Source organism: Erpetoichthys calabaricus, chromosome 7 (assembly GCF_900747795.2).
Source record: "Erpetoichthys calabaricus chromosome 7, fErpCal1.3, whole genome shotgun sequence".
Classification (NCBI taxonomy): domain Eukaryota; kingdom Metazoa; phylum Chordata; class Cladistia; order Polypteriformes; family Polypteridae; genus Erpetoichthys; species Erpetoichthys calabaricus.
Window position 1 is genome coordinate 70407762 of NC_041400.2, and position 27410 is coordinate 70435171.

Below are 27410 nucleotides of genomic sequence, written 5' to 3' on the forward strand. Positions count from 1 at the left end.
ACAATGCACCGCATAATAGTTCGGAAAGAGCTTCGTGGTAACAGTAGGGACACCCACAGTGACACGGTCGAACGCTCCGTGTTAAACATACGTCATCCTCACACGTCCAAACTATACACCATAGGAGAATCACATTACAGTGATGCATTATTAACAGTACGATAAACATCACAGTATCACAAACAAATGAAAATTATTACTCGAAAAAGGGAAAATATATTCACCACGGACCAGGTGTCATTGAAACAAAAGCAGAATAAAGCGAGATCACAAATGAAAGACAGAATAGAAAGCAAAGTAAAACGTCATAAACAGGTTAAACTTGGGGGCCAAACACATGGACAGCAGGTTACAGATAATGAAGACCAGAGTTCAAACGCTTCAAAAACAAAAGCTCCACTGACCGAAATACAAACTGAAACGGGAAACACTACGGGGTCCGCAGTAGTCCACAATGCACCGCATAATAGTACGGACGGAGCTCCGTATTAACAGTGGGGAGCCCCAGAGTGACACGGGCGAATGCTCCATATTAAACATGCGTCATCCTCACACGTGGCTGTCCAGTGGGCACGGGTTCAAAACGCCAGGTGTAGGCGAGCGAAGCGAGCAGGGGGCGGAGCCCCCTTGTTTAAACTCATCCACCTTCCCCAACTCTACTCCTTGCATGCTCACCATTCCACTGACCTCCCTCTAAATAACACACATGCATTCTGTCTTGCTTCTACTGACCTTCATTCCTCTCCACTCCAGAGCATATCTCCACCTCTCCAGAGTCTCCTCAACCTGCTCCCTACTCTCGCTACAGATCACAATGTCATCAGCAAACATCCTTGATGTAATCCCACCTCCACCTTGAATGCATCCGTCACTCCTACCGCAGACCTCACCACTGTCACACTTCCCTTGCACATATCCTGTACAACTCTTACGTACTTCTTTGCCACTCCCGACTTCCTCATACAATACCACAGCTTCTCTTGAAGCACCCTGTCATATGCTTTCTCCAGGTCCACAAAGACGCAATGCAACTCCTTCTGGCCTTCTCTATACTTCTCCGTCAACGCCTTCAGAGCAAACATTGCATCTGTGGTGCTCTTTCTTGGCATGAAACCATACTGCTGCTCACTAATCATCACCTCCCTTCTTAATCTAGCTTCCACTACTTTTTCCCATAACTTCATGCTGTGGATCATCAATTTTATCTCTCTGTAGTTACTACAGTCCTGCACCCCCCGCCCCCAAAACCCCCCTTTATTCTTAAATTTCTGCACCAGTAAACTTCTTTTCAACTCCTCAGGTATCCTCTCACTTTCCAAAATTTCATTAAACAATCTGGTTAAAAACTTCAATGCCATCTCTCCTAAACACCTCCATGCTTCTACAGGTATGTCATCTGGACCAACGGCCTTTCCATTTTTCATCATCTACATAGCTGTCCTTACTTCATCCTTGCAAATCTCTTCTCCCTCTCTTGTTCTCTTCATTCATCAGCCTCTCAAAGTACTCTTTCCAGCTGCTCAACACACCCTCCTGGCAGTACAGTACTGTTTTAACAATACATTTATTTCCCATTTTACTCTTAGTAATATTCATGTGAAAACATGCTTAAAAGGAAACAAAAACATTTACTTTTTTATTATATGGTCATTGTTATTTGTGTCTTTATGTCTGTTGTCATTATCATAATAATCCTCTTCCTGCGTCCCAGCACAGTACTGATTTTCTTATTTCTGTCCTCAAAATAAAAAGTTTAAGAGCCCCTGCACTAAAGAATTCAAAAGACTCAATACAGAACACTCCCCCTAAACTACCTCCTCGCCGTTGACGAACTTTAGACTCCACGGTGGACAAATCACCATACCATCTTTACACAGAGAACCGTAGATAGACAAATGGAATAAGTTACCAACTAGTGTGGTAGACAGTAGGACTTTAGGGATCTTCAAAATTATTTATTATTATTATTATTAGACAATGTTACTTTGGATGAATCAATTGGTTAGGGCAGAATTAAGCAGTTCTAAAATATTCCCTGTTAAAAAGATAAATATCTGTATAATTATTTCTATAGAAATCCAGATAGTTTCAATGGTTCACTCTAGTTTAGAGGATACAATGGAACCTTGGGTCACGTACAAATCGGGTTACGACCAAAAAGTTCGCCAAACTTTTGCATCTGTTCACGACCACACACTCGGGTGACGAACAAGCCAATTTCCCTTCCGGTTTGTACGCGCCGATGATTTCCGAACGTGTTCAGTCTCTCCATGTGCATTCCCTGTGCAGCGAGCGAGACAGAGAGAGCACAAGAGAGCGAGAGAGAGAGAGAGAGAGAGAGAGAGAGGGATGGCCGCGTAAGGCCGAGAAGGCAGTTAAAGAATGCACCGGGCTTGTTTTTAAAGAGACTGATACGAGCATTGTTTTAACCTTGTTGTATTTAATGAAGACATTTTTCTATTAGATTTTAACCTCCACTTCACTTCTGTTTACAGCGATCGGTTCGTAGCGTGCATTGTTGCAATGTTACTTTTCTTGGTTGTTTATTAAATTACAGATTTTTCAAATGTTCATGTTTTACCCTGTGCTTAAAACTCATTTAAAAAAAAAAAGTTTTTACAGCAAGTGGTTCGTAAGGCTATAGCGTGAATTCTTGCAATGTTACTTTTCTCTGTTCAAGGTTTTCTCAGTGTTATTCAATGTTTTTACATTTAGTTTACTATTACGCTGTGCATTCTATGTTGTAGTTAACTATTTTTGTGCTTAAAAATCTTTACAAAAATTATTTACATACAGTTCATATCGTCTGGAACAGATTAATTGTATTTACATACAGTCCTATGGGGGAAATTACTTTGGGTCATGACCAAATTGGGTTACGACCAGAGTTTTGGAACGAATTACGATCATGACCTAAGGTTCCACTGTATGTGTTTAAAATAAGAGTAGTTCAAAAGAAGGGGGTTAGAAAAGGAATTTTATGAGATTTTAAGCAAAAATGCATATAGTACATAGTGTTTTGGTTTTTTTTTTTTAAAATTATGATATTGTCTTCTTACATATAAAAGTGTTTTTTTTATATATATTATTACAATGAATGATTCTGCACACACTGTTTTTTACAAAATATATACACTGCCTGGCCAAAAAAAAAGTCGCCACAAAAGAAAAAAAAAGGTCACACACTCTAATATTTCGTTGGACCGCCTTTAGCTTTAATTACAGCACACATTCGCTGTGGCATTGTTTCGATAAGCTTCTGCAATGTCACAAGATTTAGTTCCATCCAGTGTTGCATTAATTTTTCACCAAGATCTTGCATGATGGGTGCATCACTTCATCTGCCTCTCTTCTTACCCTGATGCGCCCATCACTCTGGAACAGAGTAAATCTAGACTCATCAGACCACATGACCTTCTTCCATTGCTCCAGAGTCCAATCTTTTTGCTCCCTAGCAAATTGAAGCCTTTTTTTCCCGGTTTGCCTCACTGATTACTGGTTTTCTTACGGCTGCACTGCTGTTCAGTCCCAATCCCTTGAGTTCCCTTCGCATTGTGCGTGTGGAAATGCTCTTACTTTCACTATTAAACATAGACCCGAGTTCTACTGTTGTTTTTCTTCGATTTGATTTCACCAAATGTTTACGTGATCTCCGATCACGATCATTCAGGATTTTATTCCGGCCACATTTCTTCCTCGAAGACGATGATTCTCCACTATCCTTCCAGTTTTTAATAATGAGTTGGACAGTTCTTAACCCAATTTTAGTAGTTTCTGCAATCTCCTTAGATGTTTTCTCTGCTTGATGCATGCCAATGATTTGACCCTTCTCAAACAGACTAACATCTTTCCACGACCACGAGATGTGTCTTTCAACATGGTTGTTTAAGAAATGAGAAGCAACTCATTGCATCAGTTGGGGTTAAATAACTTGTTGCCAGCTGAAAGATAATCGCCCATGCAGTAATTATCCAATAGGAGGCTTGTACCTATTTGCTTAGTTAAATCCAGGTGGAGACTTTTTTTTTTTTGGCCAGGCAGTGTATATTGCTGAAATGAAACAAAAAGTGAAGTTAACATTCCCTATTTCTGGCTGCTTATAAATAAAAGGCATTCCTTACAACAGCCTGGGATCAATTACGAGGATCATTTAAATAGAAAAAGATTGTCATAACAAGACAGGTTTACCAAATATTCAATTAAGATAAAAGGATCTTACCTCTTGCTCCATGTATTTCTTAAATTTTTTTGCTGCCTCATGCCTCCAAAGCTTAAGACAGACGATTGCACTGATGATATATATGAACATTGTGACAAAGAGAAAAATTGCTCCTGCTGTCTGGCCTCCTTCAATGCGGCAAAAAGCACCGTTTATTCCATTGTTAAACAAAGGGTAATAGCAAAGTCCTCCCCGGTTAATATCATTCACATAAACAATGGCGGCAGACAGATATAAAATGAAGAGAGACACATTCAGGCCAAACTCTGTTAATGGCCACCAGTTTGATCCCAAGAGAATAGCACGATAATACATGGTCATACCAAGAACAAGGAGGATCACAGTAACAATCCAAGCCAGCCCTGCCACAACCAGAATGAAAGGGGTTTTAGGTCCACTGTAGTAGTAGCCTCCACTCATACTACTACCAGCATAACTGTATGGTTGTGAGTAACCAAACATGTTGTACCATTCATTATCCTTATGAATGTAGGCACAGACACAGGCAAAGACAGCAGCACCGAGAAGCAGTTCAAAAATGCAAAGTATTCTCAGGAGGCCAGGCCAGGACTTCATAAAAGAGTATTTCATCTCATAGGCTTCTAATTTTTCACTGTAAGTCATTGCTGTGCGATAAGTCCTCCTGTCCAAAGAATCATAAGGCTCATGAGGTATCATGACTTCTCTGTCTTTGCGGGAGTTGTAGCTGCCACCAGAACCTCCATACGGATCTCGGTAGGAACTAGCAACTGATTTCTGGTTACGAACAGATGGTGTTGGAGAAGCAGGAGGTGAGCACTGCACGCCATCACTGTTAGAATGATTATTCAAGTTTGGCATTTCCCATTGGTTCTTGTTCTTGCTGCCCCTGAAAAAATTTTTCCACGAGTCTGGAATAAAACGACGAATGGGCTTCAGGTCTAGATCTTCAACAGGCTCATCATTCTCACTTGGGCAAAACTCTGCCCCAACTGGCGGCTGAATAGGCAGAGGGGGTGGTGGCAGAGGCTCTGAATTCAAAGTGCAGTTGCTTTCCCTAGTCTCTTGCAAAGGGACAGGTGGATCTACAGCAACTTCATCATAATGGGGCCCTCTTATTCGATCAATACGGATGTCATGGGAAACCCCTGACTGCAACCCAGAAGATGTTCTTCCAGCAGACATTTGAAGTACTTTGTGCTCTAAAAAATAAAGAAGCATAATGTCTATAATAAGTTTTGTACAATTTGCATTAAGGCATTTCTTTTAAAGCATTCAAAACGGATTCACTATTGAATAAAGCAGCAGTGAAGCATCAATTTGTTAATGAATGAATACTATTATTTGAGGTTATTCCTGAATGTATTGTACACAGAGTTGTAACTTTTGCATTATCCATTGTTATCATTCATTAAAAACCTTTTCCCTTAACCACATACAAAAGATACTACAGTGTTAGTAAGCACCGCAAAGCAGGATTCAAATTTTCATCACTGAAAGCATCAGTTTAAACCAATATCAAGAATATTGAAAGATAAAAGGATAATGAATATTAAAACTTCCTGAATAAAACAACTTATAAACAAATACTTTAACTTTGTTTTGGCAAGAAATTATAAATAATGTCTAGTACCTGAAGGAAATAAAATTTAACATACAATAAAAGAAGGAAGAAGAGGAACATCCTGCTGTATTGTTTGGAATCAGCAGGGTTGACTTCCTACTTCAACAGATGCATAAGCACAAAACATTATCACACTTCTGCACATTCTGTATATATTAGTCATGTAAAACAATCTTTTTAACACCTATACAGATGTCTATTAGAGCTAAAACTGTCTATATTATACTTCAGCACTGTAAATGAAAAGTATACTTGTAGATTCTGTAAGGTGATTTAGGCATTACTTAGTCTTTAACACTGCATGTGTTCTAGTCCCAGTTGCCAAACCCATGGGGATAGATGTGATATTAAGCATTTGACAAACTTGTAATAAATAAGGCATTTATTATCGTGATGTCTTCATGTAACTGGAATAAAACTAAAGCTTAATGCTATCACAAAAAAATTAAAGTGGTATATGTTAGGAACATGATATGTGTTAAGCATAAATGCTATGGATGAGATTAAACAATATACAGAATGATACATAGTTATACAATATAGTACAATATTTTTCATGACAAAGCATTCACCAAATAAAAAAAGATGCCTCCCTACTTAAGCAAATCATAAATAATACTTGCAAACTATTGATAAAATACAAAAAGACAAAGTAAGACAACATGTCAGATACCTGTACAGTGAAAGAAGACATTACCCTGTTTCCTTAATGTGGCACAACAGGCCACTCTCTTGGCTAGTTATACATTTCCAAGGAAAGAACTGACCACTTTTTCTACACATCATCAGCGAAAGGTTAGGATAAAACTACATTGTGGAAAAAGACCCTAAATTGTCTAAGGAAAAAAACCGAAGCCATGTAATAGTTTTTACAACATCATTCTGTAGCAATATACTGAAAATATACAGTGCATCTGGAAAGTATTCACAAAGCATCACTTTTTCCACATTTTGTTATGTTACAGCCTTATTCCAAAATGGATTACTGTAAATTCATTTTTTTCCTCAGAATTCTACACACAACACCCCATAATGACAACGTGAAAAAAGTTTACTTGAGATTTTTGCAAATTTATTAAAAATAAAAAAATTGAGAAAGCACATGTACATAAGTATTCACAGCCTTTGCCATGAAGTTCAAAATTGAGCACAGGTGCATCCTGTTTCCCCTGATCATCCTTGAGATGTTTCTGCAGCTTAAATAGAGTCCACCTGTGGTAAATTCAGTTGATTGGACATGATTTGGAAAGGCACACACCTGTCTATATAAGTTCATGTCAGAGCACAAACCAAGCATGAAGTCAAAGGAATTGTCTATAGACCTCTGAGACAGTATTGTCTCGAGGCACAAATCTCGGGAAGGTTACAGAAAAATTTCTGCTGCTTTGAAGTTCCCAATGAGCACAGTGGCCTACATCATCCGTAAGTGGAAGAAGTTCAAAACCACCAGGACTCTTCCTAGAGCTGGCCGGACATCTAAACTGAGCGATAGGGGGAGAAGGGCCTTAGTCAGGGAGGTGACCAAGACCCCGATGGTCACTCTGTCAGAGCTCCAGAGGTCCTCTGTGGAGAGAGGAGAACCTTCCAGAAGGACAACCATCTCTGCAGCAATCCACTAATCAGGCCTGTATGGTAGAGTGGCCAGATGGAAGCCACTCCTTAGTAAAAGGCACATGGCAGCCCGCCTGGAGTTTGCCAAAAGGCACCTGAAGGACTCTGAGACCATGAGAAAGAAAATTATCTGGTCTGATGAGACAAAGATTGAACTCTTTGGTGTGAATGCCAGGCGTCACGTTTGGAGGAAACCAGGCACCACTCATCAACAGGCCAATACCATCCCTACAGTGAAGCATGGTGGTGGCAGCATCATGCTGTGGGGATATTTTTCAGCGGCAGGGACTGGGAGACTAGTCAGGATAAAGGGAAAGATGACTGCAGCAATGTACAGTGACATCCTGGATGAAAACCTGCTCCAGAGCGCTCTTGACCTCAGACTGGGGCGACAGTTCATCTTTCAGCAGGAGAACGACCCTAAGCACACAGCCAAGATATCAAAAGAGTGGCTTCAGGACAACTCTGTGAATGTCCTTGAGTGGCCCAGCCAGAGCCCAGACTTGAATCTCTGGAGAGATCTTAAAATGGCTGTGCACCGACGCTTCCCATCCAACCTGATGGAGCTTGAGAGGTGCTGCAAAGAGGAATGGGCGAAACTGGCCAAGGATAGGTGTGCCAAGCTTGTGGCATCATATTCAAAAAGACTTGAGGCTGTAATTGCTGCCAAAGATGCATCGACAAAGTATTGAGCAAAGGCTGTGAATACTTATGTACATGTGATTTCTCAGTTTTTTTTATTTTTAATAAAATTTGCAAAAACCTCAAGTAAACTTTTTTCATGTTGTCATTATGGGGTGTTACGTGGCCAGCCGTCCTTCTTCTGGTCACTCCAGCTCCTTGATCCAAACACCCCTGCTTGGGCTCACTGCCCAGCTGTCTGCCTGCCTGCAAGCATGCGCTCGCTCACACCGGTTCTTTTCACACTGCTTCCTGCTTACTTCCTCACTACGCAACTTCCGTCTTTCTTTTCTTTTTCCTCCCTTTAGCTGCCTTGTGCTTCTATTTATGAAGAGGACGTGGCAGCTGTAGCGCCGCGATTATTTATTTAAAATTGGCCTCTTGATGTGAGCTGTGGACCTGTTATACCACAAGTCCCTCTGCGCGATGCGGTCCAGAGCTAATTATGCAAATCCAGATTGTTTGGATAACTTTAATTTATGCAAGAACGATTCCAGTTCGGCGCGAAGAGGATTCTTCATGTTGTCAGTTCACACACTTCTCGATGGTCCGGGATTTTTCAGGTGATTTTCTATGTAATAAACTTAAGTTATAGCATAATGAAAATTGCATAATTAGATCTGGACCACCCTATACTGTACATGGACAGACTGAACACGTGCGTAAATTACCGGCGCGTACGAACCGGAAGGGAAACTGGCTTGTTTGTCACCCAAGTGTGTGGTCGTGAACAGATACAAAAGTTTGGCGAACATTTTGGTCGTAACCCAATTTGTACGTGTTCAGAGGCGTTCATGACCCGAGGTTCCACTGTACTGTGATGCCTGTTAAGTGACCACAGATGATCTAATAAACTGAAGCATTCAACAAGTAAATAAACAACTTCCAAAATTTACAATGTCAGTCATGGCATGGCACCCATCGATAATCATTCTGTAATGTATACAGAACAAAAAAAGAGTGACAGATACTTAAATAGAAAAACAATATAGAACAATGTGCAATTTCTTCTTAACATTTCATATAATAATATAGTATAAAGAAAGAAAAAAAAAAAAAACACCATTCAAAAAAATGTTTACACTACTTAAACTTTGACAGTATTTAATCATCTGCCAAAAAGACTGACCAACATCAGTGTCTCATAAATTGAATTTTTTAATCTGTTTGCACCGACTGGTGTGGCTGGCCATCTGCTCATCTCACTAATCTATGTTTTAGCTTTGTTTTTTTGTATTAATTTATCTCAACGACCACTGTCCTACGATCGTGATTCTTTACTTAACATATTTTCTTGCTTGCTTTCCTCTCAATTTTCATCTCCTGTTGGGATATTATGAGATCCTCCACCTTTGTTTTATTCATCTGCTGACTTCTTCACCTGGACGGCGGTGTTCTGTATCAGTGAGCTGAATGCCTCTTGGAGATGCAAACGCATGGAAAAAGAAGCCGGCATTGCTGTTAAACAACGCCAACTCAAGTCCCAGAGCTTGGTTTCCCGATGCCTGTGAGTTGCCTACGACCCATCCTCTCCTGCACAGGACTCCATCCCTGGTTCATGGGCACTGGACACCGGATTTAATTTCTCCAGTTGAAGGCGGCATTACTTTTCCTTGGTGTGCTCTCGGGGAGTAGACATCCAACCCCAACATCGCGGCAGGCGGTGGATTTACGGCCGCAAAAATTCAAAGAGAAAGGCGACTTCGATTAAAGCTCTAGAGGCCTGAAAGGCGATATCGACTACAGCTCGAGGCCTAATTACGCATTCTGATTCAATTACGCATTCATTCAATACACCTATATCAGGTTTGTGGTACTTATACTTATTACTATTCCATATTGTACTGGAACATTCATCATTCAATATTATACTATAGGCCTGGAAAATTCATCAACTAACAGTACAAGCCTGTACAGTAATGAGTAAAGCGGACTACAATCATTACAAAACAACTTCTTCGTTACTTATCATTTGTTCTTCATACACTGCTGACACAAACTCGTGCCCATTTCATCTTACGTTGTCGAAACGGGCTCCTTGTCTAGTCTCAAATAATCTGGATTTCTTTTTCATCAATGAGACCTGGACTGTAAATGATGACTCTTCATGTTTTACTGGCTTGGTACCAACAGGTTATTCATTTTTAAACTCTCCTCGGCTGACTCGTTGTGGTGGGGGCATTGCCACTGTTTTTAAAAGTATGTTCTTGTGTCGGAGCCTTACAAAGGGTCCGTTTAGTAGCTTCGAACTGCAACTTTTCGAAGTGTGCAGCTCCCCTTCTTTGTTGTTTGCTGTGGTTTATAGACCTCCTGTAATTAATAATATATTCATTTCTGAATTCTCTGATCTCCTGGCTGATATCACCCTCTCCCATGACAAAGTATTTATTGTTGGTGATTTTAACATTCACGTTTGTTGTCAATCGAAACCTTTGGTTAATGACTTTTTATCACTATTGGAATCATTTGATTTTATCCATCATATTAATATACCAACTCACTCTCTCGGTCACACCCTTGATCTCGTTCTTACACGTGATATTTCAGTTAATGATATTGATTTATGCAATGTTTCTTTTACTGATCACTTTTCTATAATGATGGATTTGAATATTACTGTAGATGTCCCTACTACTAATTGTGCTTCACGCTGCTCTCGCTTTTTAAATTCTTCTATTACAGTAATCCCTCCTCGATCGCGGGGGTTGCGTTCCAGAACCCACCGCGAAAGGTGAAAATCCACGAAGTAGAAACCATATGTTTATATGGTTATTTTTATATTGTCATGCTTGGGTCACAGATTTGCACAGAAACACAGGAGGTTGTAGAGAGCCAGGAACTTTATTGAAACACTGCAAACAAACATTTGTCTCTTTCAAAAGTTTAAACTGTGCTCCATGACAAGACAGAGATGACAGTTCCGTCTCACAATTAAAAGAATGCAAACATATCTTCTTCTTCAAAGGAGTGCGCGTCAGGAGCAGAGAATGTCAGAGAGAGAGAGAAAAGCAAACAAATCAATAGGGCTGTTTGGCTTTTAAGTATGCAAAGCACCGCCACACAAAGCAGTTGCAATGAAGGCAGCAGCTCACACCCCCTCCGTCAGGAGCAGAGAATGTCAGAGAGAAAGAGAGAGACAGAGAAAAACAAACTATCAAAAATCAATATGTGCCCTTCGAGCTTTTAAGTATGCGAAGCACCGTGCAGCATGTCGCTTCACGAAGCAGCTGCACAGAAGGGAGCAACGTGAAGGTAATCTTTCAGCATTTTTAGACGAGCGTCCGTATCGTCTAGGTGTGTGAACAGCCCCCCTGCTCACACCCCCTCCGTCAGGAGCAGAGAATGTCAGAGCAAGAGAGAGAGAGAGAAGTAAAAATCAAAAATCAATACGTGCTGTTTGATCTTTTAAGTATGCAAAGCACCGTGCAGGAAGCATATCGCTTGATAAAGCAGCCATATGTAAGCCCAGCAAAGAAGAGAGCAATGTGAAGGTAATCTTTCTGCGTTTTTTGAGGAGCGGCCGTATCCTCTAGGGGTGTGAAGAGCCCCCGTGTTCACAATATATTTGAGGAGTTTTATTTAATACGTAATACGCGCTCTGGTTGGGTAGCTTCTCAGCCATCTGCCAATAGCGTCCCTTGTATGAAATCAACTGGGCAAACCAACTGAGAAAGCATGTACCAGAAATTAAAAGACCCATTGTCCGCAGAAATCCGCGAATCAGCAAAAAATCTGCGATATATATTTAAATATGCTTACATATAAAATCCGTGATAGAGTGAAGCCGTGAAAGTCGAAGTGCGATATAGCGAGGGTTTACTGTATATCCGATTTTAAAACCATATTTTCTAGTCTTGATGTGCATGTTCAATATGATTGTATCGATGATTCTGTCTTAGAATTTAATTCTTCTTGTAAAACAGTATTAGACTCAATTGCTCCACTCAAGATACGCTATAATAAGGGAATTCCTGCTCCCTGGATAAATGAAACTACGCAATCGCTGCGCCGCGCCTGTCGAACTGTGGAACGGTGTTGGAAAAAAGATGGTCTGATTGTTTCTAAACAGTTTTTTTAGAACTTCTCTATTCAACTTTCAGTTTGCAGTTAAGAAAGCTAAACATGATTTCTTCGCTGATTTAGTTTCCCGTCATTCTAAGAATCCTAGGGTCTTGTTTAATTCAATTAATGCGGCCATTCACCCTCATTCAGTGAGGAGATTAAATAGCACGGTTCTTTCATGTGAGCAATTTCTTTCATTCTTTGTCAGTAAAATTGATAAAATTCACTGTGGTATTGTTCCAACTGACTATGAACTTCCTACTGTTAATCATGGTATTGTATTCAAATCTTTTGATCCTGTCTCACTTTCACAGCTAAAAAGAACTATTGACACCCTTAAACCAGCTCCCAGCCCTCTTGATATTGTACCACCACGCCTCTTAGTGGAAGCCTTTCATGTTTTGGGCCCATCTTTACTAGCCATTATCAATGATTCTATTAGTGCGGGGTTGTGCCCTCATTTTTTAAACATGCTGCAGTGCGTTCCAGTCTAAAAAAGGCAGAATTAGATCCTGGAGTTTTAGCCAATTTTCACCAGATTTCCCAATTGCCATTTCTGGCTAAAATATTAGAAAGAATTACAGTGGAACCTCGGTTCACGAACGTCTCGGAACACGTACAAATCGGTTTACGACCAAAAAGTTCGCCAAACTTTTGCATCTGTTCACGACCACACAAGCCAGTTTCCCTTTCGGTTTGTGCGCGCCGATGATTTCCGCACATGTTCAGTCTCTCCCTGTGCATTCCCTGTGCAGCTAGCAAGAGAGAGAGAGAGAGAGAGAGAGAGAGAGAGAGAGAGAGAGAGAGACACACACACACACACGAGAGAGAGAGACACACACACATGCGCGTGCGAGAGAGAGGGGGCTGGCCGCATAAGGGCTTGTTTTTAAAGAGACAGATTCCAGCATTGTTTTAACCTTGTTGTATTTAATGAAGACTTTTTTCTATTGGATTTTAACCTCCACTTCACTTCTGTTTACAGCGATCGGTTCGTAGCGTGCTTTGTTGCAATGTTACTTTTCTTGGTGGTTTATTAAATTACAGATTTTTCAAATGTTCATTTTTTCCCTGTGCTTAAAACTCATTTAAAAAAAAAAGTGTTTTTAGTGAGCTGCTCGTAGCACTATAGTACTAACTCTTGCAGTGTTCATTTTCTCTGTTGTTCAAGGTTTTCTCAGTGTTATTCAATGTTTTTACATTTAGTTTACTATTACACTGTACATTCTATGGTATACTTAACTATATTTGTGCTTAAAAATCTTTAAAAAAATATATTTACATACAGTTCATACGGTCTGGAATGGATTAATTGCATTTACATACAATCCTATGGGGGAAATTACTTCAGTTCACGACCAAATTGGGTTACGACCAGAGTTTTGGAACAAATTATGGTTGTGAACCAAGGTTCCACTGTATTTACAATCAATTGGTTGATCACCTCAACTCCAATAATTTATTTGAGATCTACCAATCTGGCTTTAGGCGTTATCATGGTGTTGAGACAGCCCTCCTTAAAGTATTCAATGACATCTCTATTATTACTGACTCAGGTGGGACTGCAGTCCTTGTCCTCCTGCACTTGACTGCTGCCTTTGACACTATTGACCATGAGATATTGCTGTTGCGGCTTGAACAACAAGTTGGGCTTAAAGAGGCTGCTCTTAACTGGTTCAGGTCATATCTAACTGGTAGACACTTTTCAGTGACTTTAAATTCCTCTTTTTCATCTACTGCTCCTCTTAAATGTGGTGTTCCTCGGGGATCCATTTTGGGTCCTATTTTGTTCTCTATATACCTTCACCCTATTGGAGCTATTTTTAGGAAATTTAACATTTCTTTTCACTGCTATGCTGATGATACACAGGTTTATATTCCCATCTGCAACTCTGCAATAAATCAACTGCACAACTGTCTTTCTGAACTAAGATCCTGGATGGCTAATAATTTTCTTGATCTGAATCAAAATAAAACAGAGGTGCTTATAGTGGGTCCATCTGTTAAAGCCCAAATTTCTCTGTCTCTCTTTCTGTCTTTTGCAAACCTCAAGTCCACAATCTAGGTGTTATCTTTGACAGTAACCTCTCTTTTGAGAAACAAGTTAATTCTGTAGTCAAGAGTTGCTTTTTCCAGCTTCATCTATTAGGTAAGATGAAGCTTTTTTTATCTTCTAGGGATTTGAGAAAGCTACTAATGCTTTTATCTTTTCTCACCTTGATTACTGCAACTCGCTGTATTCTGGGATTAGCAAATCCCTGATACACAGGTTACAGTTGGTCCAGAATGCTGCCGTTCGCTTTCTGGTTGGGGTAAGAAAGTATGACTCTGTCTCTCCAATATTAGCTTCTTTACACTGGCTGCCTTTCAGTTTCGGAATTGATTTTAAAATCTTGTTGCTAGTTTTCAAATCTTTACATGGGCTTCCTCCTACCTATGTGTGTGAATTGTGTGTTTTACACCAGCCATCCAGCGTGCTTAGATATTCTGGTCAGTTGTCTCTTGTTATCCCTCATACCAAGTGTAAAACTAAGGGGGACAGGGCTTTTGCAGCTGCTGCTCCTCGACTGTGGAACTCTTTACCTCATTACATAAAAGGAGTCATGTATAATTGAACTGTTCAAAACAAAATTAAAGACTCATTTCGATTCACTTGCATTCCGTGATCTTCATTAACCAGTAACCCCGCATTTCTCGAAAGAATCGCAAATCCAAGAATGGCAATCACTTTCTGTTCCCTCCGATATTTGGAGGGATGAAATATCATGGAGGGTGGGTGCATCCTGGGAAATATTTCATTTAATTAAATAAACATATTTGTACTAAAGCGGTTTCTTTTTGGAGCTGTGACTCATCTGGTTCTGGTGTTTCAGAAGTGCGTTGTAGGCGCGTTCGTTTATTGTTTTTATCCATGCAGTCTCTTTTTTGTTTTTCTATGGCTGTGTCGTCAGCCAGAAGTCGTTTGCTGACGGCCGCGGATTCGCGTGCTGAAGTGACCATGGCGGCGGATCCGGGCATGGAGGGCTACATTACTAAACGAAGGTGGTATATGCGGTGGTGTGGGTGGTTGCGTTCAGGTGGCTGTACAACCTGGTGTGCACGCTTTACCTCAGGTTTAGTTCACAGGTCATAGCCATACGGGCTCATTTTTGTATTTGTAATTGTTGAGCTGTTTCTTTTTGGAGCCGTGACTCCTTTGCCTGTGCTGTTTCAGAAGCACGTTGTGGGTGCCTTCGTTCATTGTTTTTATCCATACGGGCTCGTTTTTACATTTCCATTAGTTGAGTTCTTTCATTTTGGAGCTGTGACGTCTTTGCTTCTGGTGTTTCTGAAGCGCGTTGTAGGAGCCTCCGTGTATTGTCTTTATCCATGAACTAAGGATCACTTGAGCACATAAATGCATAGCTTTGCAACCTTAGCCTGGCTTAGCTAAAGTAAAGATTATATAATGGGAGTTTCTAACGGCCAAATATAACCGAAACAATTGTTCAGCCTTACCTATGAAATGTAATCCCCCGGGATCTGGTTTGGAGCGTACAGCGGTTTGTACAATCCCAAGCAGCACATTATTCATTACTTCACTCCACAGCACTGCCACTCACAGTATGGCGGCGACGTTGACGTACGATTCTGCTAGTCATGAGGCGTGTTTCAGAAGCGCGTTGTAGGCGCCTTTGTGTATTGTTTTTATTCGTGCAGTCTCGCTTTTGGCAGCGGTGGTAGTGTGTACGACTTGCCTGTTGCCTCTGGCATCTGTGCATATATACTGTACAACCTGGCGTGCACACTGTACCTCAGGTTTAGTTCACAGGTCGTAGCCATACGGGCTCGTATTTGTATTACTAATCGTTGAGCTCTTTCTTTTTGGAGCCGTGACTCCTTTGCCTCCGCTGTTGCAGAATACGCGTTGTGGGCGCCTTCGTTCATTGTGTTTATCCATACGGGCTCGTTTTTGTATGTCTGTTAGTTGAGCTCTTACATTGTGGAGCCGTGACTTCTTTGCTTCTGGTGTTCGTGAAGCACGTTGTAGGAGCCTCCGTTTATTGTTTTTATCCATGCGGTCTCGTCTTTGTTGTTCTGCGGCTGTGTCGTTAGGTGGAAGTCATTTACTGTTAGGAATCATAATTCAACTTACTTTTAATACTGAATTACCGTTATGTGATCCAAATATGCCACACTGACTGCTGGCACAGTGGATTAGAGCAAGTTTAGTTTACAGGTTGTGTTGTTTGGGCGCCACCTACTGACTCTGGGAAGCCGCTGGGTTTGACTGTGGGGCGCTGAGGCGCAGTGTGCAGGCGCCTCGGTGCGTCCGCCGTCCATGCATAAATTAAACTGTCGTTTAGTAATATAGATACTGATGGTTTCCTCATTGTGATTATGTAACATTACTTCTATTTATTATTTATTTTATTTATCTTCATTTATATTATTTCTATTTATGCTATTCATGTTAATTGTATGTTTTTCTTTAATTCTATTATTGTAAAGCACTTTGGCCACAGCATTCCTATGTTGTTTTAAATGTGCTATATAAATAAAGTTGACATTGACAAATTAAGCATGTTTGTCTGTTTGACAAAAGTAATATAGCAAAGTAATGTTATGAAACAGTAAAGGCACTGTAAAACAATGAAGATTTATTGAAAGTCAACATGGAGATAGCCTTACTATAGGCAATAGGTATTTCTCATACTAATGTAAAATTTTGTAATCCCCTAGAAACGTTCATATTTTTGATAGATATTAAGACGGCTTGCAGGTCTTCAGCTGGCTACTTCCTTACATAGTACCCACCGAATATCACGATCATATGTATAGAGGATTTAAAACTTGTATTAATGTAATGTAATCTCCATCCAAATTAAAATGGAACATGTAAGCTAGCCTCAGATTGTGAAAGAATTAAACCATTAAAGGCTCATGCTTTTTTTCCTTTTCTTAATGTATGGAGAAGTCACCATTACCTGCCAGCCCAAGGTCAGGAATGTGAGAAGTGATTTAATAGACATAGGGGGAAGGTCACTCTTAGAGGCTAAGTAAGGGGGCAGAAAATCAATTATTTCTGATAAAGCATGAGAAAATATGGGGGTACGGATCAAGTTTAGGAATGAAGGATTTATGCTTTTTGGAATCAGATAATGATGTTAAAGTGAAAAACAGATACTGATAAGAACTGTAATAAATGTAAGATTTACCCAACAAAGAGTGCTTACTTCATTGAACTGAAATGGCTGTTAAAACATCTCTGCAACAAAGTCCATTCATTTTTTCATCTCAAGACTCTGAGTGTTTACATTAAAGGGAGAGCCCATTCTCCCATTCTCCACAACATATGCACCATGAAAGCAAAAGGGTAAAATGGGAAAAATAACACAGAGAACTGCTGTTTCATTTTGACCATTTCTGAACCCAGAAATTAACTTTAGGGATGCCATTATCTTGTTGCCCAAGGAAAGACAATGTATTTGCTTTATTGAACAGAATAACATGTTTAAACTGTGCTATCAGACTAACAAAGATTTCACTAATAATTCACAATTAAACATGATTCATTAAGAGTGTTTACTATTAGGTCACTAGAGTAGAGTAATGACTGCTGAAAATGGGGCTTTATAGTCATCGGATATCACAATCACCATCAGTTTTACAGCCTTTTCTTGCTTAACCAGGCTAGTCAGCCGCACCCAAATCATTTTCCTCCACTATCTCCAGTCCTAGTAATACTCTGGGGTGAAAGTCATTCTTTTCATATCATTCAAAACAGCATCCAACAATGTCTTTTTCGGACTCCCTCTGGACTCTATTCCTCAAATTCCTCTGTTATTTTGGTGCAACTTTTGCTCCACATACCCAATATAGCTTAGTCTGTTTCACCTCAGCACAACACTTACAGCCTTCACACCAAAGTCTTCATCTTCCCTTCACTCCATGACACTCCATAAATAGTTCTAATTAGAGCATACTGCTCCTCACACAGCTTTCAAAGCACATCACCTCAACACCAGAAACATTCCGTTTGAGGTCAGAATAGAGAACATTTTCTGGAATTGCTTTCTTGCACATCTTAAACTCGCTATCACTCACTATCAAGAAAGTCATCCATCCTTAAATAACTCTCCCCCAATAATCTCTTAACGATGAGATCCATGATAAGAAGACATAAAAAGTATGCATATTAAAATACAAAGCATAATCAACTACATTAACATATATTCAGCTAATATTGGGCTAAAGAAACACAGAATCAAACTACATGTAATCCCTCGCTATATCGCGCTTCACCTTTCGCGGCTTCACTCCATCGCGGATTTTATATGTAAGCATATTAAAATATATATCGCGGATGTTTTGCTGGTTCGCGGATTTCTGCGGACAATGGGTCTTTTAATTTCTGGTACATGCTTCCTCAGTTGGTTTGCCCAGTTGATTTCATACAAGGGACGCTATTGGTGGATGGCTCAGAAGCTACCCAACTTACTTTTCTCTCTCTCTCTTTTGCGCTGACTCTCTCTGATCCTGACGTAGGGGGTGTGAGCAGGGGGGCTGTTCGCACACCTAGACTATACGGACGCTCGTCTAAAAATGCTGAAAGATTATCTTCACGTTGCTACCTTCTGTGTGCAGCTGATTCGTGAAGCGACATGCTGCAAGGTGCTTCGCATACTTAAAAGCTCAAAGGGCACGTATTGATTTTTCTCTCTCTCTCTCTCTCCCTGCTCCTGACGGAGGGGGTGTGAGCTGCCGCCTTCAACAGCTTTGTGCTGCGGTGCTTTGCATACTTAAAAGCCAAACAGCCCTATTGATTTGTTTGCTTCACTCCTTTGAAGAGGAAGATATGTTTGCATTCTTTTAATTGTGAGACGGAACTGTCATCTCTGTCTTGTCATGGAGCACAGTTTAAACTTTTGAAAAAGAGACAAATGTTTGTTTGCAGTGTTTGAATAACGTTCCTGTCTCTCTACAACCTCCTGTGTTTCTGCGCAAATCTGTGACCCAAGCATGACAATATAAAAATAACCATATAAACATATGGTTTCTACTTCGCGGATTTTCTTATTTCGCGGGTGGCTCTGGAACGCAACCCCCGCGATGGAGGAGGGATTACTGTACATGCTTTTCATGTATTTAAGATAATGATGTCGTAAGTGTTCAGTTCAATATATTTTACTGGTTCAGCTGTACCTATGATTTTAAACTATAATAAAAAAGCAAGCAATATTTTTGTCCCTGAAAACACAAGAGATACGATGTTAATTTAAAGCATTACAATTGGGATGTAATATATTTTGTACATTGATAAAAGCTAACATGACATTTAATTGTATTAGAAATGCATAGGAAAGGGAAATAATTACCAGCAATGGAACTTTAGGGGTTGTTTCACTCAGACTTTACCTGTAAGTATAAAAAGAGTCTTGGTTATGTTTAACACTTTTAAAAATTATACGTTTTGATAGGATTTAGACAATTTAGTTTTATTTATTAATACAAAACCAACCAAATAGTTATACAGACATGAAGAAATCTGTTGGTACACTTACAGCTTATTGAAAAAGTCCTATATGCCACCTGAAAAGTGATTAAGCGAAAAGCAATTGCCCTATGTACTGTATACCTGCATGATACATGTCAGAGTAAAAGTATTGATTATTCTACAAAGATATTCCAAAATTGCCTGGACACATTTGTTGGTACCTCTAGAAAAGATCATAAATAACTAGATTAGAGTGATTTTTCAAATAGCCTTTTTCTTTAATTGGTATCACACAAGTCTCCAATCGTGCAATCAGTCATTCAGCCTATTTAAATGGAGACAAGTAGTCACTCTGCTGTTTGATATCATTGTGAGTCCCACATTGAACACAAACCAGAGAAAGCAAAACAGAAAGCTGTGTGAGTATATAAGAAAGAAAATTATAGAAAAGCTTAACAAAAAAATGCTATAAGACGATCTCCAAGCAGCTTGATGTTCCTGTGACAACAGCTGCAAATATTATTAAGAAGTTTAAGGTTAATGGGACTGTATCCAACCTTCCGGTACGCAGCTGCAAGTAGAAAATCGACTTCAGAATTGGCAGAAGTGAGAATGGTAGACAAAAAGCCAAGGGCGGCTTCCACGGAGACACAAGCAGAACTCGAGGGTCAAGCTCCATCAGTGTCTGATCGCACCATCCATTGCTTTTTGAGTGACAATGGGCTAAAGAAAAAAGACCTAGAAGTACTCCACGGTTGACAGAAAGATATAAAATTATAAAAAAAAAATACTGGAATTTTCTAAACTGCATATTAACAAGCCACAATGCTTCAGGGAGAATATCCTTGAGACAGATGAGATAAAACTGAAGCTTTTTGGCGAGTCATATTATCTCTGTATCCACAGACCTAAAAATGATGCTTTCAAAAGAAAAGAACTTCATACCTACTGTGAAAAATGAAGGAGGTTCAGTTATGCTTAGGGGCTACATTGCTGCATCTGGCACAAGGTGCCTTGAGAGAGTGCAGGAAACAACGAAATCTCAAGACTATCAAGACATTCTGAAGTGAAACATACTGCCTAATGTCAGAAAGCTCTGTCTCAGTCACATGTCATGGGTCCTCCAAAAGGATAATAACTCAAAATATACAGCTAAAAGCACCCAAGAATGGCTAAGAAAAATAAAAACATTGAACTATTCTGAAGTGCCTTCTATGAGGCCAGATTTGAAACCTATCAAAACATCTACTGAAACATGCTGGAGAAGGCATCCTTCAAACCTGATAAAGATGGAGCATCTTCCTGAGGAAAAGTGGGCCAAACTACCTGTTGACAGGTGCAGAAGTCTCACTGATAGCTACAAGAATTGCTTATTTGCAGTGATTGCTTCTAAAGTTTGTCCATTCATCCATCCATCCATTTTCCAACCCGCTGAATCCTAACTACAGGGTCACGGGGGTCTGCTGGAGCCAATCCCAGCCAACACAGGGCACAAGGCAGGAACCAATCCTGGGCAGGGTGCCAACCCACCGCAGGACACACACAAACACACCCACACACCAAGCACACTCTAGGGCCAATTTAGAATCGCTAGTCCACCTAACCTGCATGTCTTTGGACTGTGGGAGGAAACCGGAGCGCCCGGAGGAAACCCATGCAGACACGGGGAGAACATGCAAACTCCATGCAGGGAGGACCCGGGAAGCGAACCCGGGTCTCCCAACTGCGAGGCAGCAGCGCTACCCACTGCGCCACCGTGCCGCCTGAAAGTTTGTGCAACAAAATATTAGGTTAAAAGTTCCATCATTTTTGTCCATGCCATTTTCTTTTGTGTTACAATTTGAAATATTCTGTTAAATCAAAACTCTAAAGCAAAGTCTGATTTTTGTTAAATATGAAATAAACAATGATGGGCGACAATTGCTTTAGTCACTTTCTAGTTTTCAGAGACAATTTCTTTTTTTGTGGAGGGGTACTATACAAAATTGTATTATTAAAATTGGTAATATCTATGTGTTAGAAAAGTATTGTAATGGTCTGGGAAAGAAATTGCCACTGAGGCAGTGTGTCCTAAAAATTCAAAAAAATAAAGAAAAAAGAAAAAAAATGGTGTTGCTCAGAGTGATGTGGAGAGTGGCAGGCAGAGGAGACACATCTGCCACTCTTAAATAAAGCAGCCTCTGGGATGCTGGGGGTGGGACCTTGTAAGGAAGTCTGTTTTTTTGATAAAAAATAAAAAAACAGTGTCACATAGTGTCATACATAGGGTTGTTGTTCTAGGTCTGTTTTTTTGTCCTGACTACGTTTGTTTTTGGCCAGTTAAGGTAGAAGAGAAATAAAACCTTTGTTTTTTTTGGACAATTACCACCACTTGCCTGTGAGGGTCATTTTCCTGCTTGGGAAGGGATATTACAGTATTATAAGCACATGAGAAAAGTAGACACTATATTTTATTAAGAATTAAGATTTAAAAGTTAGAATTAAAGAGACACATGCCTACATATTTTTTATTATTCTGTATGAGCCACAGGTGATGCAAACCCAGCCACAGGGGATGCACAAACCAGTGTGTTTCTTTGTGCCGGTCCCAAGCCCGGATAAATGGGGAGGGTTACTTCAGGAAGGGCATCTGATGCAAAATTTTGCCAAATCAATATGCGGACAATACAAATTTCCATAATGGATCGGTCGAGCCCCGGGTTAACAATGACCGCCACCAGTACTGTTAGCCAACAGGGTGTGGTGGAAATTAGGCTACTGTCGGCCAAAGAACAGGAATAAGAAGGAGAAGAAGAGGGGGGAGATGTGTCCGGAGACAGGAGGAAGGAAAAGAGAGTGAAACTGAGGGTAGGAACTTTGAATGTTAGCAGTATGACTGGTCAGGGGAGAGAGTTAGCAGATATGATGGAGAGAAGGAAGGTTGATATATTGTGCGTGCAAGAGACTAAATGGAAGGGGAGTAAGGGCAGGTGGATCGGAGGTGGATTCAAATTGTTCTATCATGGTGTTGATAGGAGGAGAAATGGAGTAGGGGTTATTCTGAAGGAACAGTATGTCAAGAGTTTTTTGGAGGTGAAGAGTGTCAGACAGGGTAATGATTATGAATCTGGATATTGGAGGTGTGATGATGAATGTTGTTAGAGATTATGCCCCGCAAGTTGGGTGTGCAATGGATGAGAAAGAAGATTTTTGGAGTGAGTTGGATGAAGTGATGAACAGTGTACCCAAGGAACAGAAAGTGGTGATTGGAGCGGATTTCAATGGGCATGTTGGTGAAGGGAACAGAGGAGATGAGGAGGTGATGGGTAGGTATGGTGTCAAGGAGAGGAATGAAGAGGTCAGAGGATAGTGGATTTTGCCAAAAGGATGGAGATGGCTGTGGTGAATACATATTTTAAGAAGAGGGAGGAACATAGGGTTACGTACAAGAGTGGAGGAAGATGCACACAGGTAGATTACATCGTATGAAGAAGAGTCAATCTGAAGGAGATTGAAGACTGCAAAGTGGTGGCAGGGGAAAGTGTAGTTAAGCAGCATAGGATGGTGGTCTGTAGGATGACGTTGGAGATCAAGAGAAGGAAGAGAGTGAGGGCAGAGCCAAGGATCAAATGGTGGAAGTTAAAAAAGGAAGACTGCAAGGTTGAGTTTAGGGAGAAGGTGAGATAGGCACTGGGTGGTAGTGAAGAATTACCAGACAGTTGGGAAACTACAGCAGATGTAGTAAGGGTGACAGCAAGAAGGGTGCTTGGTGTGACATCTGGATAGAGGAAGGAGGAAAAGGAAACCTGGTGGTGGAATGGGGAAGTACAGGAGAATATACAGAGGAAGAGGATGGCAAAGGAAGAAGTGGGACAGTGAGAGAGATGCAGAAAGTAGACAAGAGTACAAGGAGATAAGGCACAAGGTGAAGACAGAGGTGGCGAAGGCTAAAGAAAAGGCATATGATGAGTTGTATGAGAGGTTGGACACTAAGGAGGGAGAAAACGACCTGTACCGATTGGCTAGACAGAAGGACCGAGCTGGGAAAGATGTGCAACAGGTTAGGGTAATAAAGGATAAAGATGGGAACATACTCACAAGCGAGGAGATTGTGTTGAGCAGATGGAAAGAATACTTTGAGAGGCTGATGAATAAAGAGAACGAGAGAGAGAAGAAGTTGGATGATGTGGAGATAGTGAATCAGGAAGCGCAACGGATTAGCAAGGAGGAAGTACGAACAGCTATGAAGAGGATGAAGAATGGAAAAGCCATTGGTCCAGATGACATACCTGTGGAAGCATGGAGGTGTTTAGGAGAGATGGCAGTGGAGTTTTTAACAAGATTGTTTAATAGAATCTTAGAAAGTGAGAGGATGCCTGAGGAGTGGAGAAGAATTGTACTGGTGCCGATATTTAAGAATAAGGGTGATGTGCAGAACTGTAGTAACTACAGGGGGATACAAGTGATGAGCCACAGTATGAAGTTATGGGAAAGAGTAGTGGAAGCTAGGTTAAGAAGTGAGGTGTTGATTAGTGAGCAGCAGTATGGTTTCATGCCATAAAAGAGCACCACAGATGCAACGTTTACTCTGAGGGTGTTGCTGGAGAAGTATAGAGAAGGCCAGAAGGAGTTGCATTGGGTCTTTGTGGACCTGGAGAAAGCATATGACAGGGTGCCTCGAGAGGAGTTGTAGTATTGTTTGAGGAATTCAGGAGTGGCAGGGAAGTATATAAGAGTTGTACATGATATGTACAAGGGAAATGTGACCGTGGTGAGGTCTGCAGTAGGAGTGATGAATCCATTCAAGGTGGACGTGAGATTACATCAGGGATACAGCTCTGAGCCCTTTCTTATTTGCAATGGTGAAAGACAGGTTGACAGACAAGATTAGAAAGGAGTCCCCGTGGACTATGATGTTTGCTGATGACATTGTGATCTGTAGCGATAGTAGAGAGCAGGTTGAGGAGACCCTGGAGAGGTGGAGATATGCTCTAGAGAGGAGAGGAATGAAGGTCAGTAGGAACAGGACAGAATACATGTGTGTAAATGAGAAGGTTGTCAGTAGAATGGTGAGGATGCAAGGAGTAGAGTTGGCAAAGGTGGAAGAGTTTAAATACTTGGGATCAACAGTACAGAGTAATGGGGACTGTGGAAGAGAGGTGAAAAAGAGAGTGCAGGCAGGTTGGAATGGGTGGAGAAGAATGTCAGGAGTGATTTGTGACAAATGGATATCAGCAAGGGTGAAAGGGAAGGTCTACAGGACGGTAGTGAGACCAGCTATGTTATATGGGTTGGACACTGTAGCACTGACCAGAAAGCAGGAGACAGAGCTGGAGGTAGCAGAGTTAAAGATGCTAAGATTTGCATTGGGTGTAACAAGGATGGATTGGATTAGAAATTAGTACATTAGAGGGTCAACTCAAGTTGGACGGTTGGGAGACAAAGTCAGAGAGGTGAGATTGCGTTGGTTTGGACATGTGCAGAGGAGAGATGTTGAGTATACTGGGAGAAGGATGCTAAGGATAGAGCTGCCGGGCAAGAGAAAAAGAGAAAGGCCTAAGTGAAGGTTTATGGATGTGGTAAGAGAGGACATGCAGGTGATGGATGTAACAGAACAAGATACAGAGGACATAAAGATATGGAAGAAGATGATCCGCTGTGGCGACCCCTAATGGGAGCAGCCGAAAGAAGAAGAAGATTCTGTATGAGCTAGAAACCACCAATAGTTTATTAAGCCAAAAGTTAGAAGTGCAGGAGAGCTGAAGAAAGGTGGGCCCCTCGCTTAGAGAGAGAATGTGAACTCTTCTGCTGTAAATTATAGTAGCAAGCAAGAATAGTCCTTATCAAACAGATAAGACAGATAAGATAGACAGAGTGGGGTTTGACACCCCCTAACTAAGAATTATTGGTGGAATCAATTAGAGGCAGGACTAGAGCAATGGAATGCTAGGAGTCAGATGAGGATGAATAATGACTTGTGTGATAAGAATTGTAATAAATGTAAGAGTTGCTCTTAGTTGTTTGCTCATTGTTCTATCTTAAGTGAGCCTGTATGTGCGCCATACAATAAAGTTTCATTCTGCTGTCTGTTCTGAAGTCTCCCAGTTGCCTTCATGGAGGCTGAGGGTGCCCCTGCCATGTCAGGCTGCTTCAACAGTACCAACAAGTTTGTCAATGTCTGTATTTAATTTTATCTTTAAAAATACTGTATCACTGAGAAAAGATAATTCTTTACACTATTAAACAACTATTGAACTGAAAACTTATAAAAGCTAAAAACAATTGTTTTAATGATGCAGTTAGTATGAAATGTACATCTTATTTTATCTTAAAAAGATACATCCTCGTTAATTTAATTGAAATGTTTGTGCTATGTTTTGCAATTCACCAAGACTTACATGTCCTTGCTGAAAAGGATCTTGGGAGATACTAGAATCTTGACTCTACAATAAAAAAATTAATTTATTGATTAAAAAACAAAAAATATATCAACATGCAATTAAAGGTAATACAAGTTTAAACCAACTCAAGATTATGTAAATGAAAACAAGTATTCTCTTGCTGGGTTTGTAGGACTAACATCTTTAACTGAGCCAAGTGGTTTAAGAAGACATTAAAAACTTCAACAAAATAACTTTTATATACAAAAATGCTTAATGCAATAACAAATAACTCATAATTCTATGCACTGGAACTGAAGACAGGATTGTTCAGCAATGAATGAGGGAAAAAGGCAGATCGTCAATTCAAACACACAGAATTATGAGACTGGGTCTTTCCTGTTTATCAAGTTTTGATAAAATAAGTATTAATAATATTTGAGCAAAAACCACATGCATTTTGAATGTTTTCAGCATACAAATGGATAATGGACATGTGAATTATGTGATACAAGTTGCACGAGAATGTTATTTCTTTTTTTTCATGGAATTTATCATATAATTTTCCATTGTCCAGCACTGGTCACTATTGAGTGTCATTCAATCCAAATCTTTTTCATGCATTTTGTCCAGGAAAACATAACATTTGTTAGATTAAAACTTTTTCTCAGCCATCACTCACCAACTACATGGGTAAGCATTATATTAAAAAATGTAATCTTTGAGTAGACTATTCTTTCACACCTTCTCTTTGAATAAATGCTGTCAACAAAACAGCTGCTTACTTTCCATAGATATGTTTGAATATGAGTTTGAATAACTGGTAAATATTTGTATTTGCTGAAGCTAGTAGAAAACATAAAAACAGGTCTGATGGCAAATAATGATTCAGCTCAAAACAGCTTATGATTTTAGACTGCACCTGATAGCTAAAACCTGAATTTAAAAGCACCCTATATAGTATAAATATTGTATAATCTTGTTTTTCATTTAGAATAATATATACATACATATGTCCTGTCAAATATACTGGGTCAATTTCAATTAAAACTTTTATGTTATACAGTCCACTGGAAAAATTTGCATCCTTCATCTAACTATTCTGGGTTCAACTCTAGAAATTCTTCTGGTTTGACGTTAACTCATATGAAAAGGACTGAGGCAGAGTTTAAAACTTTGTTTATGTTTTTGCATTTATGTAACAGATCATTTCTCATATTACAGTATATTTGTAATTATAGTATGTTACATAATCCATCTAAAAATAGTTTACTGATGCTTGCAGATTTTTCTTAAACTTCCTATATTTATTTCTTCTTCCTCTGTTTCTATTTATATATATATATATATATATATTTCTTGTTCTAATTACTCTTCATTACTTTAACTTGTCTTATC

General features: G+C 40.0%; 2 protein-coding genes across 3 annotated transcripts in view; both read right to left on the reverse strand.

Moving 5' to 3' along the window:
- LOC127528846 (MARVEL domain-containing protein 2-like) overlaps positions 1-26065 on the reverse strand; it is a 56637-nt gene extending 30572 nt beyond the window's left edge. Inside the window, exons 1-3 of the mRNA XM_051930097.1 lie at positions 26031-26065; positions 19535-19574; positions 4220-5400 (exon numbers count right to left, since the gene is read on the reverse strand). Coding sequence (XP_051786057.1) covers positions 4220-5383 — 1164 coding nt within the window. The 5' untranslated portion in view covers positions 5384-5400; positions 19535-19574; positions 26031-26065. The remainder of the gene's footprint in view (positions 1-4219; positions 5401-19534; positions 19575-26030) is intronic.
- LOC114644881 (MARVEL domain-containing protein 2) overlaps positions 1-27410 on the reverse strand; it is a 200636-nt gene that overhangs the window by 138942 nt on the left and 34284 nt on the right. The window contains exons 1-2 of one of the 2 annotated variants that reach the window (XM_051930098.1): positions 26031-26046; positions 19535-19574 (exon numbers count right to left, since the gene is read on the reverse strand). The exons of the other annotated variant lie outside the window; for it this stretch is intronic. The gene's annotated coding sequence lies outside the window, so the exon portion shown is untranslated. Of the gene's footprint in view, positions 1-19534; positions 19575-26030; positions 26047-27410 lie in introns of those variants that run through there. 2 annotated transcript variants of the gene reach the window in all.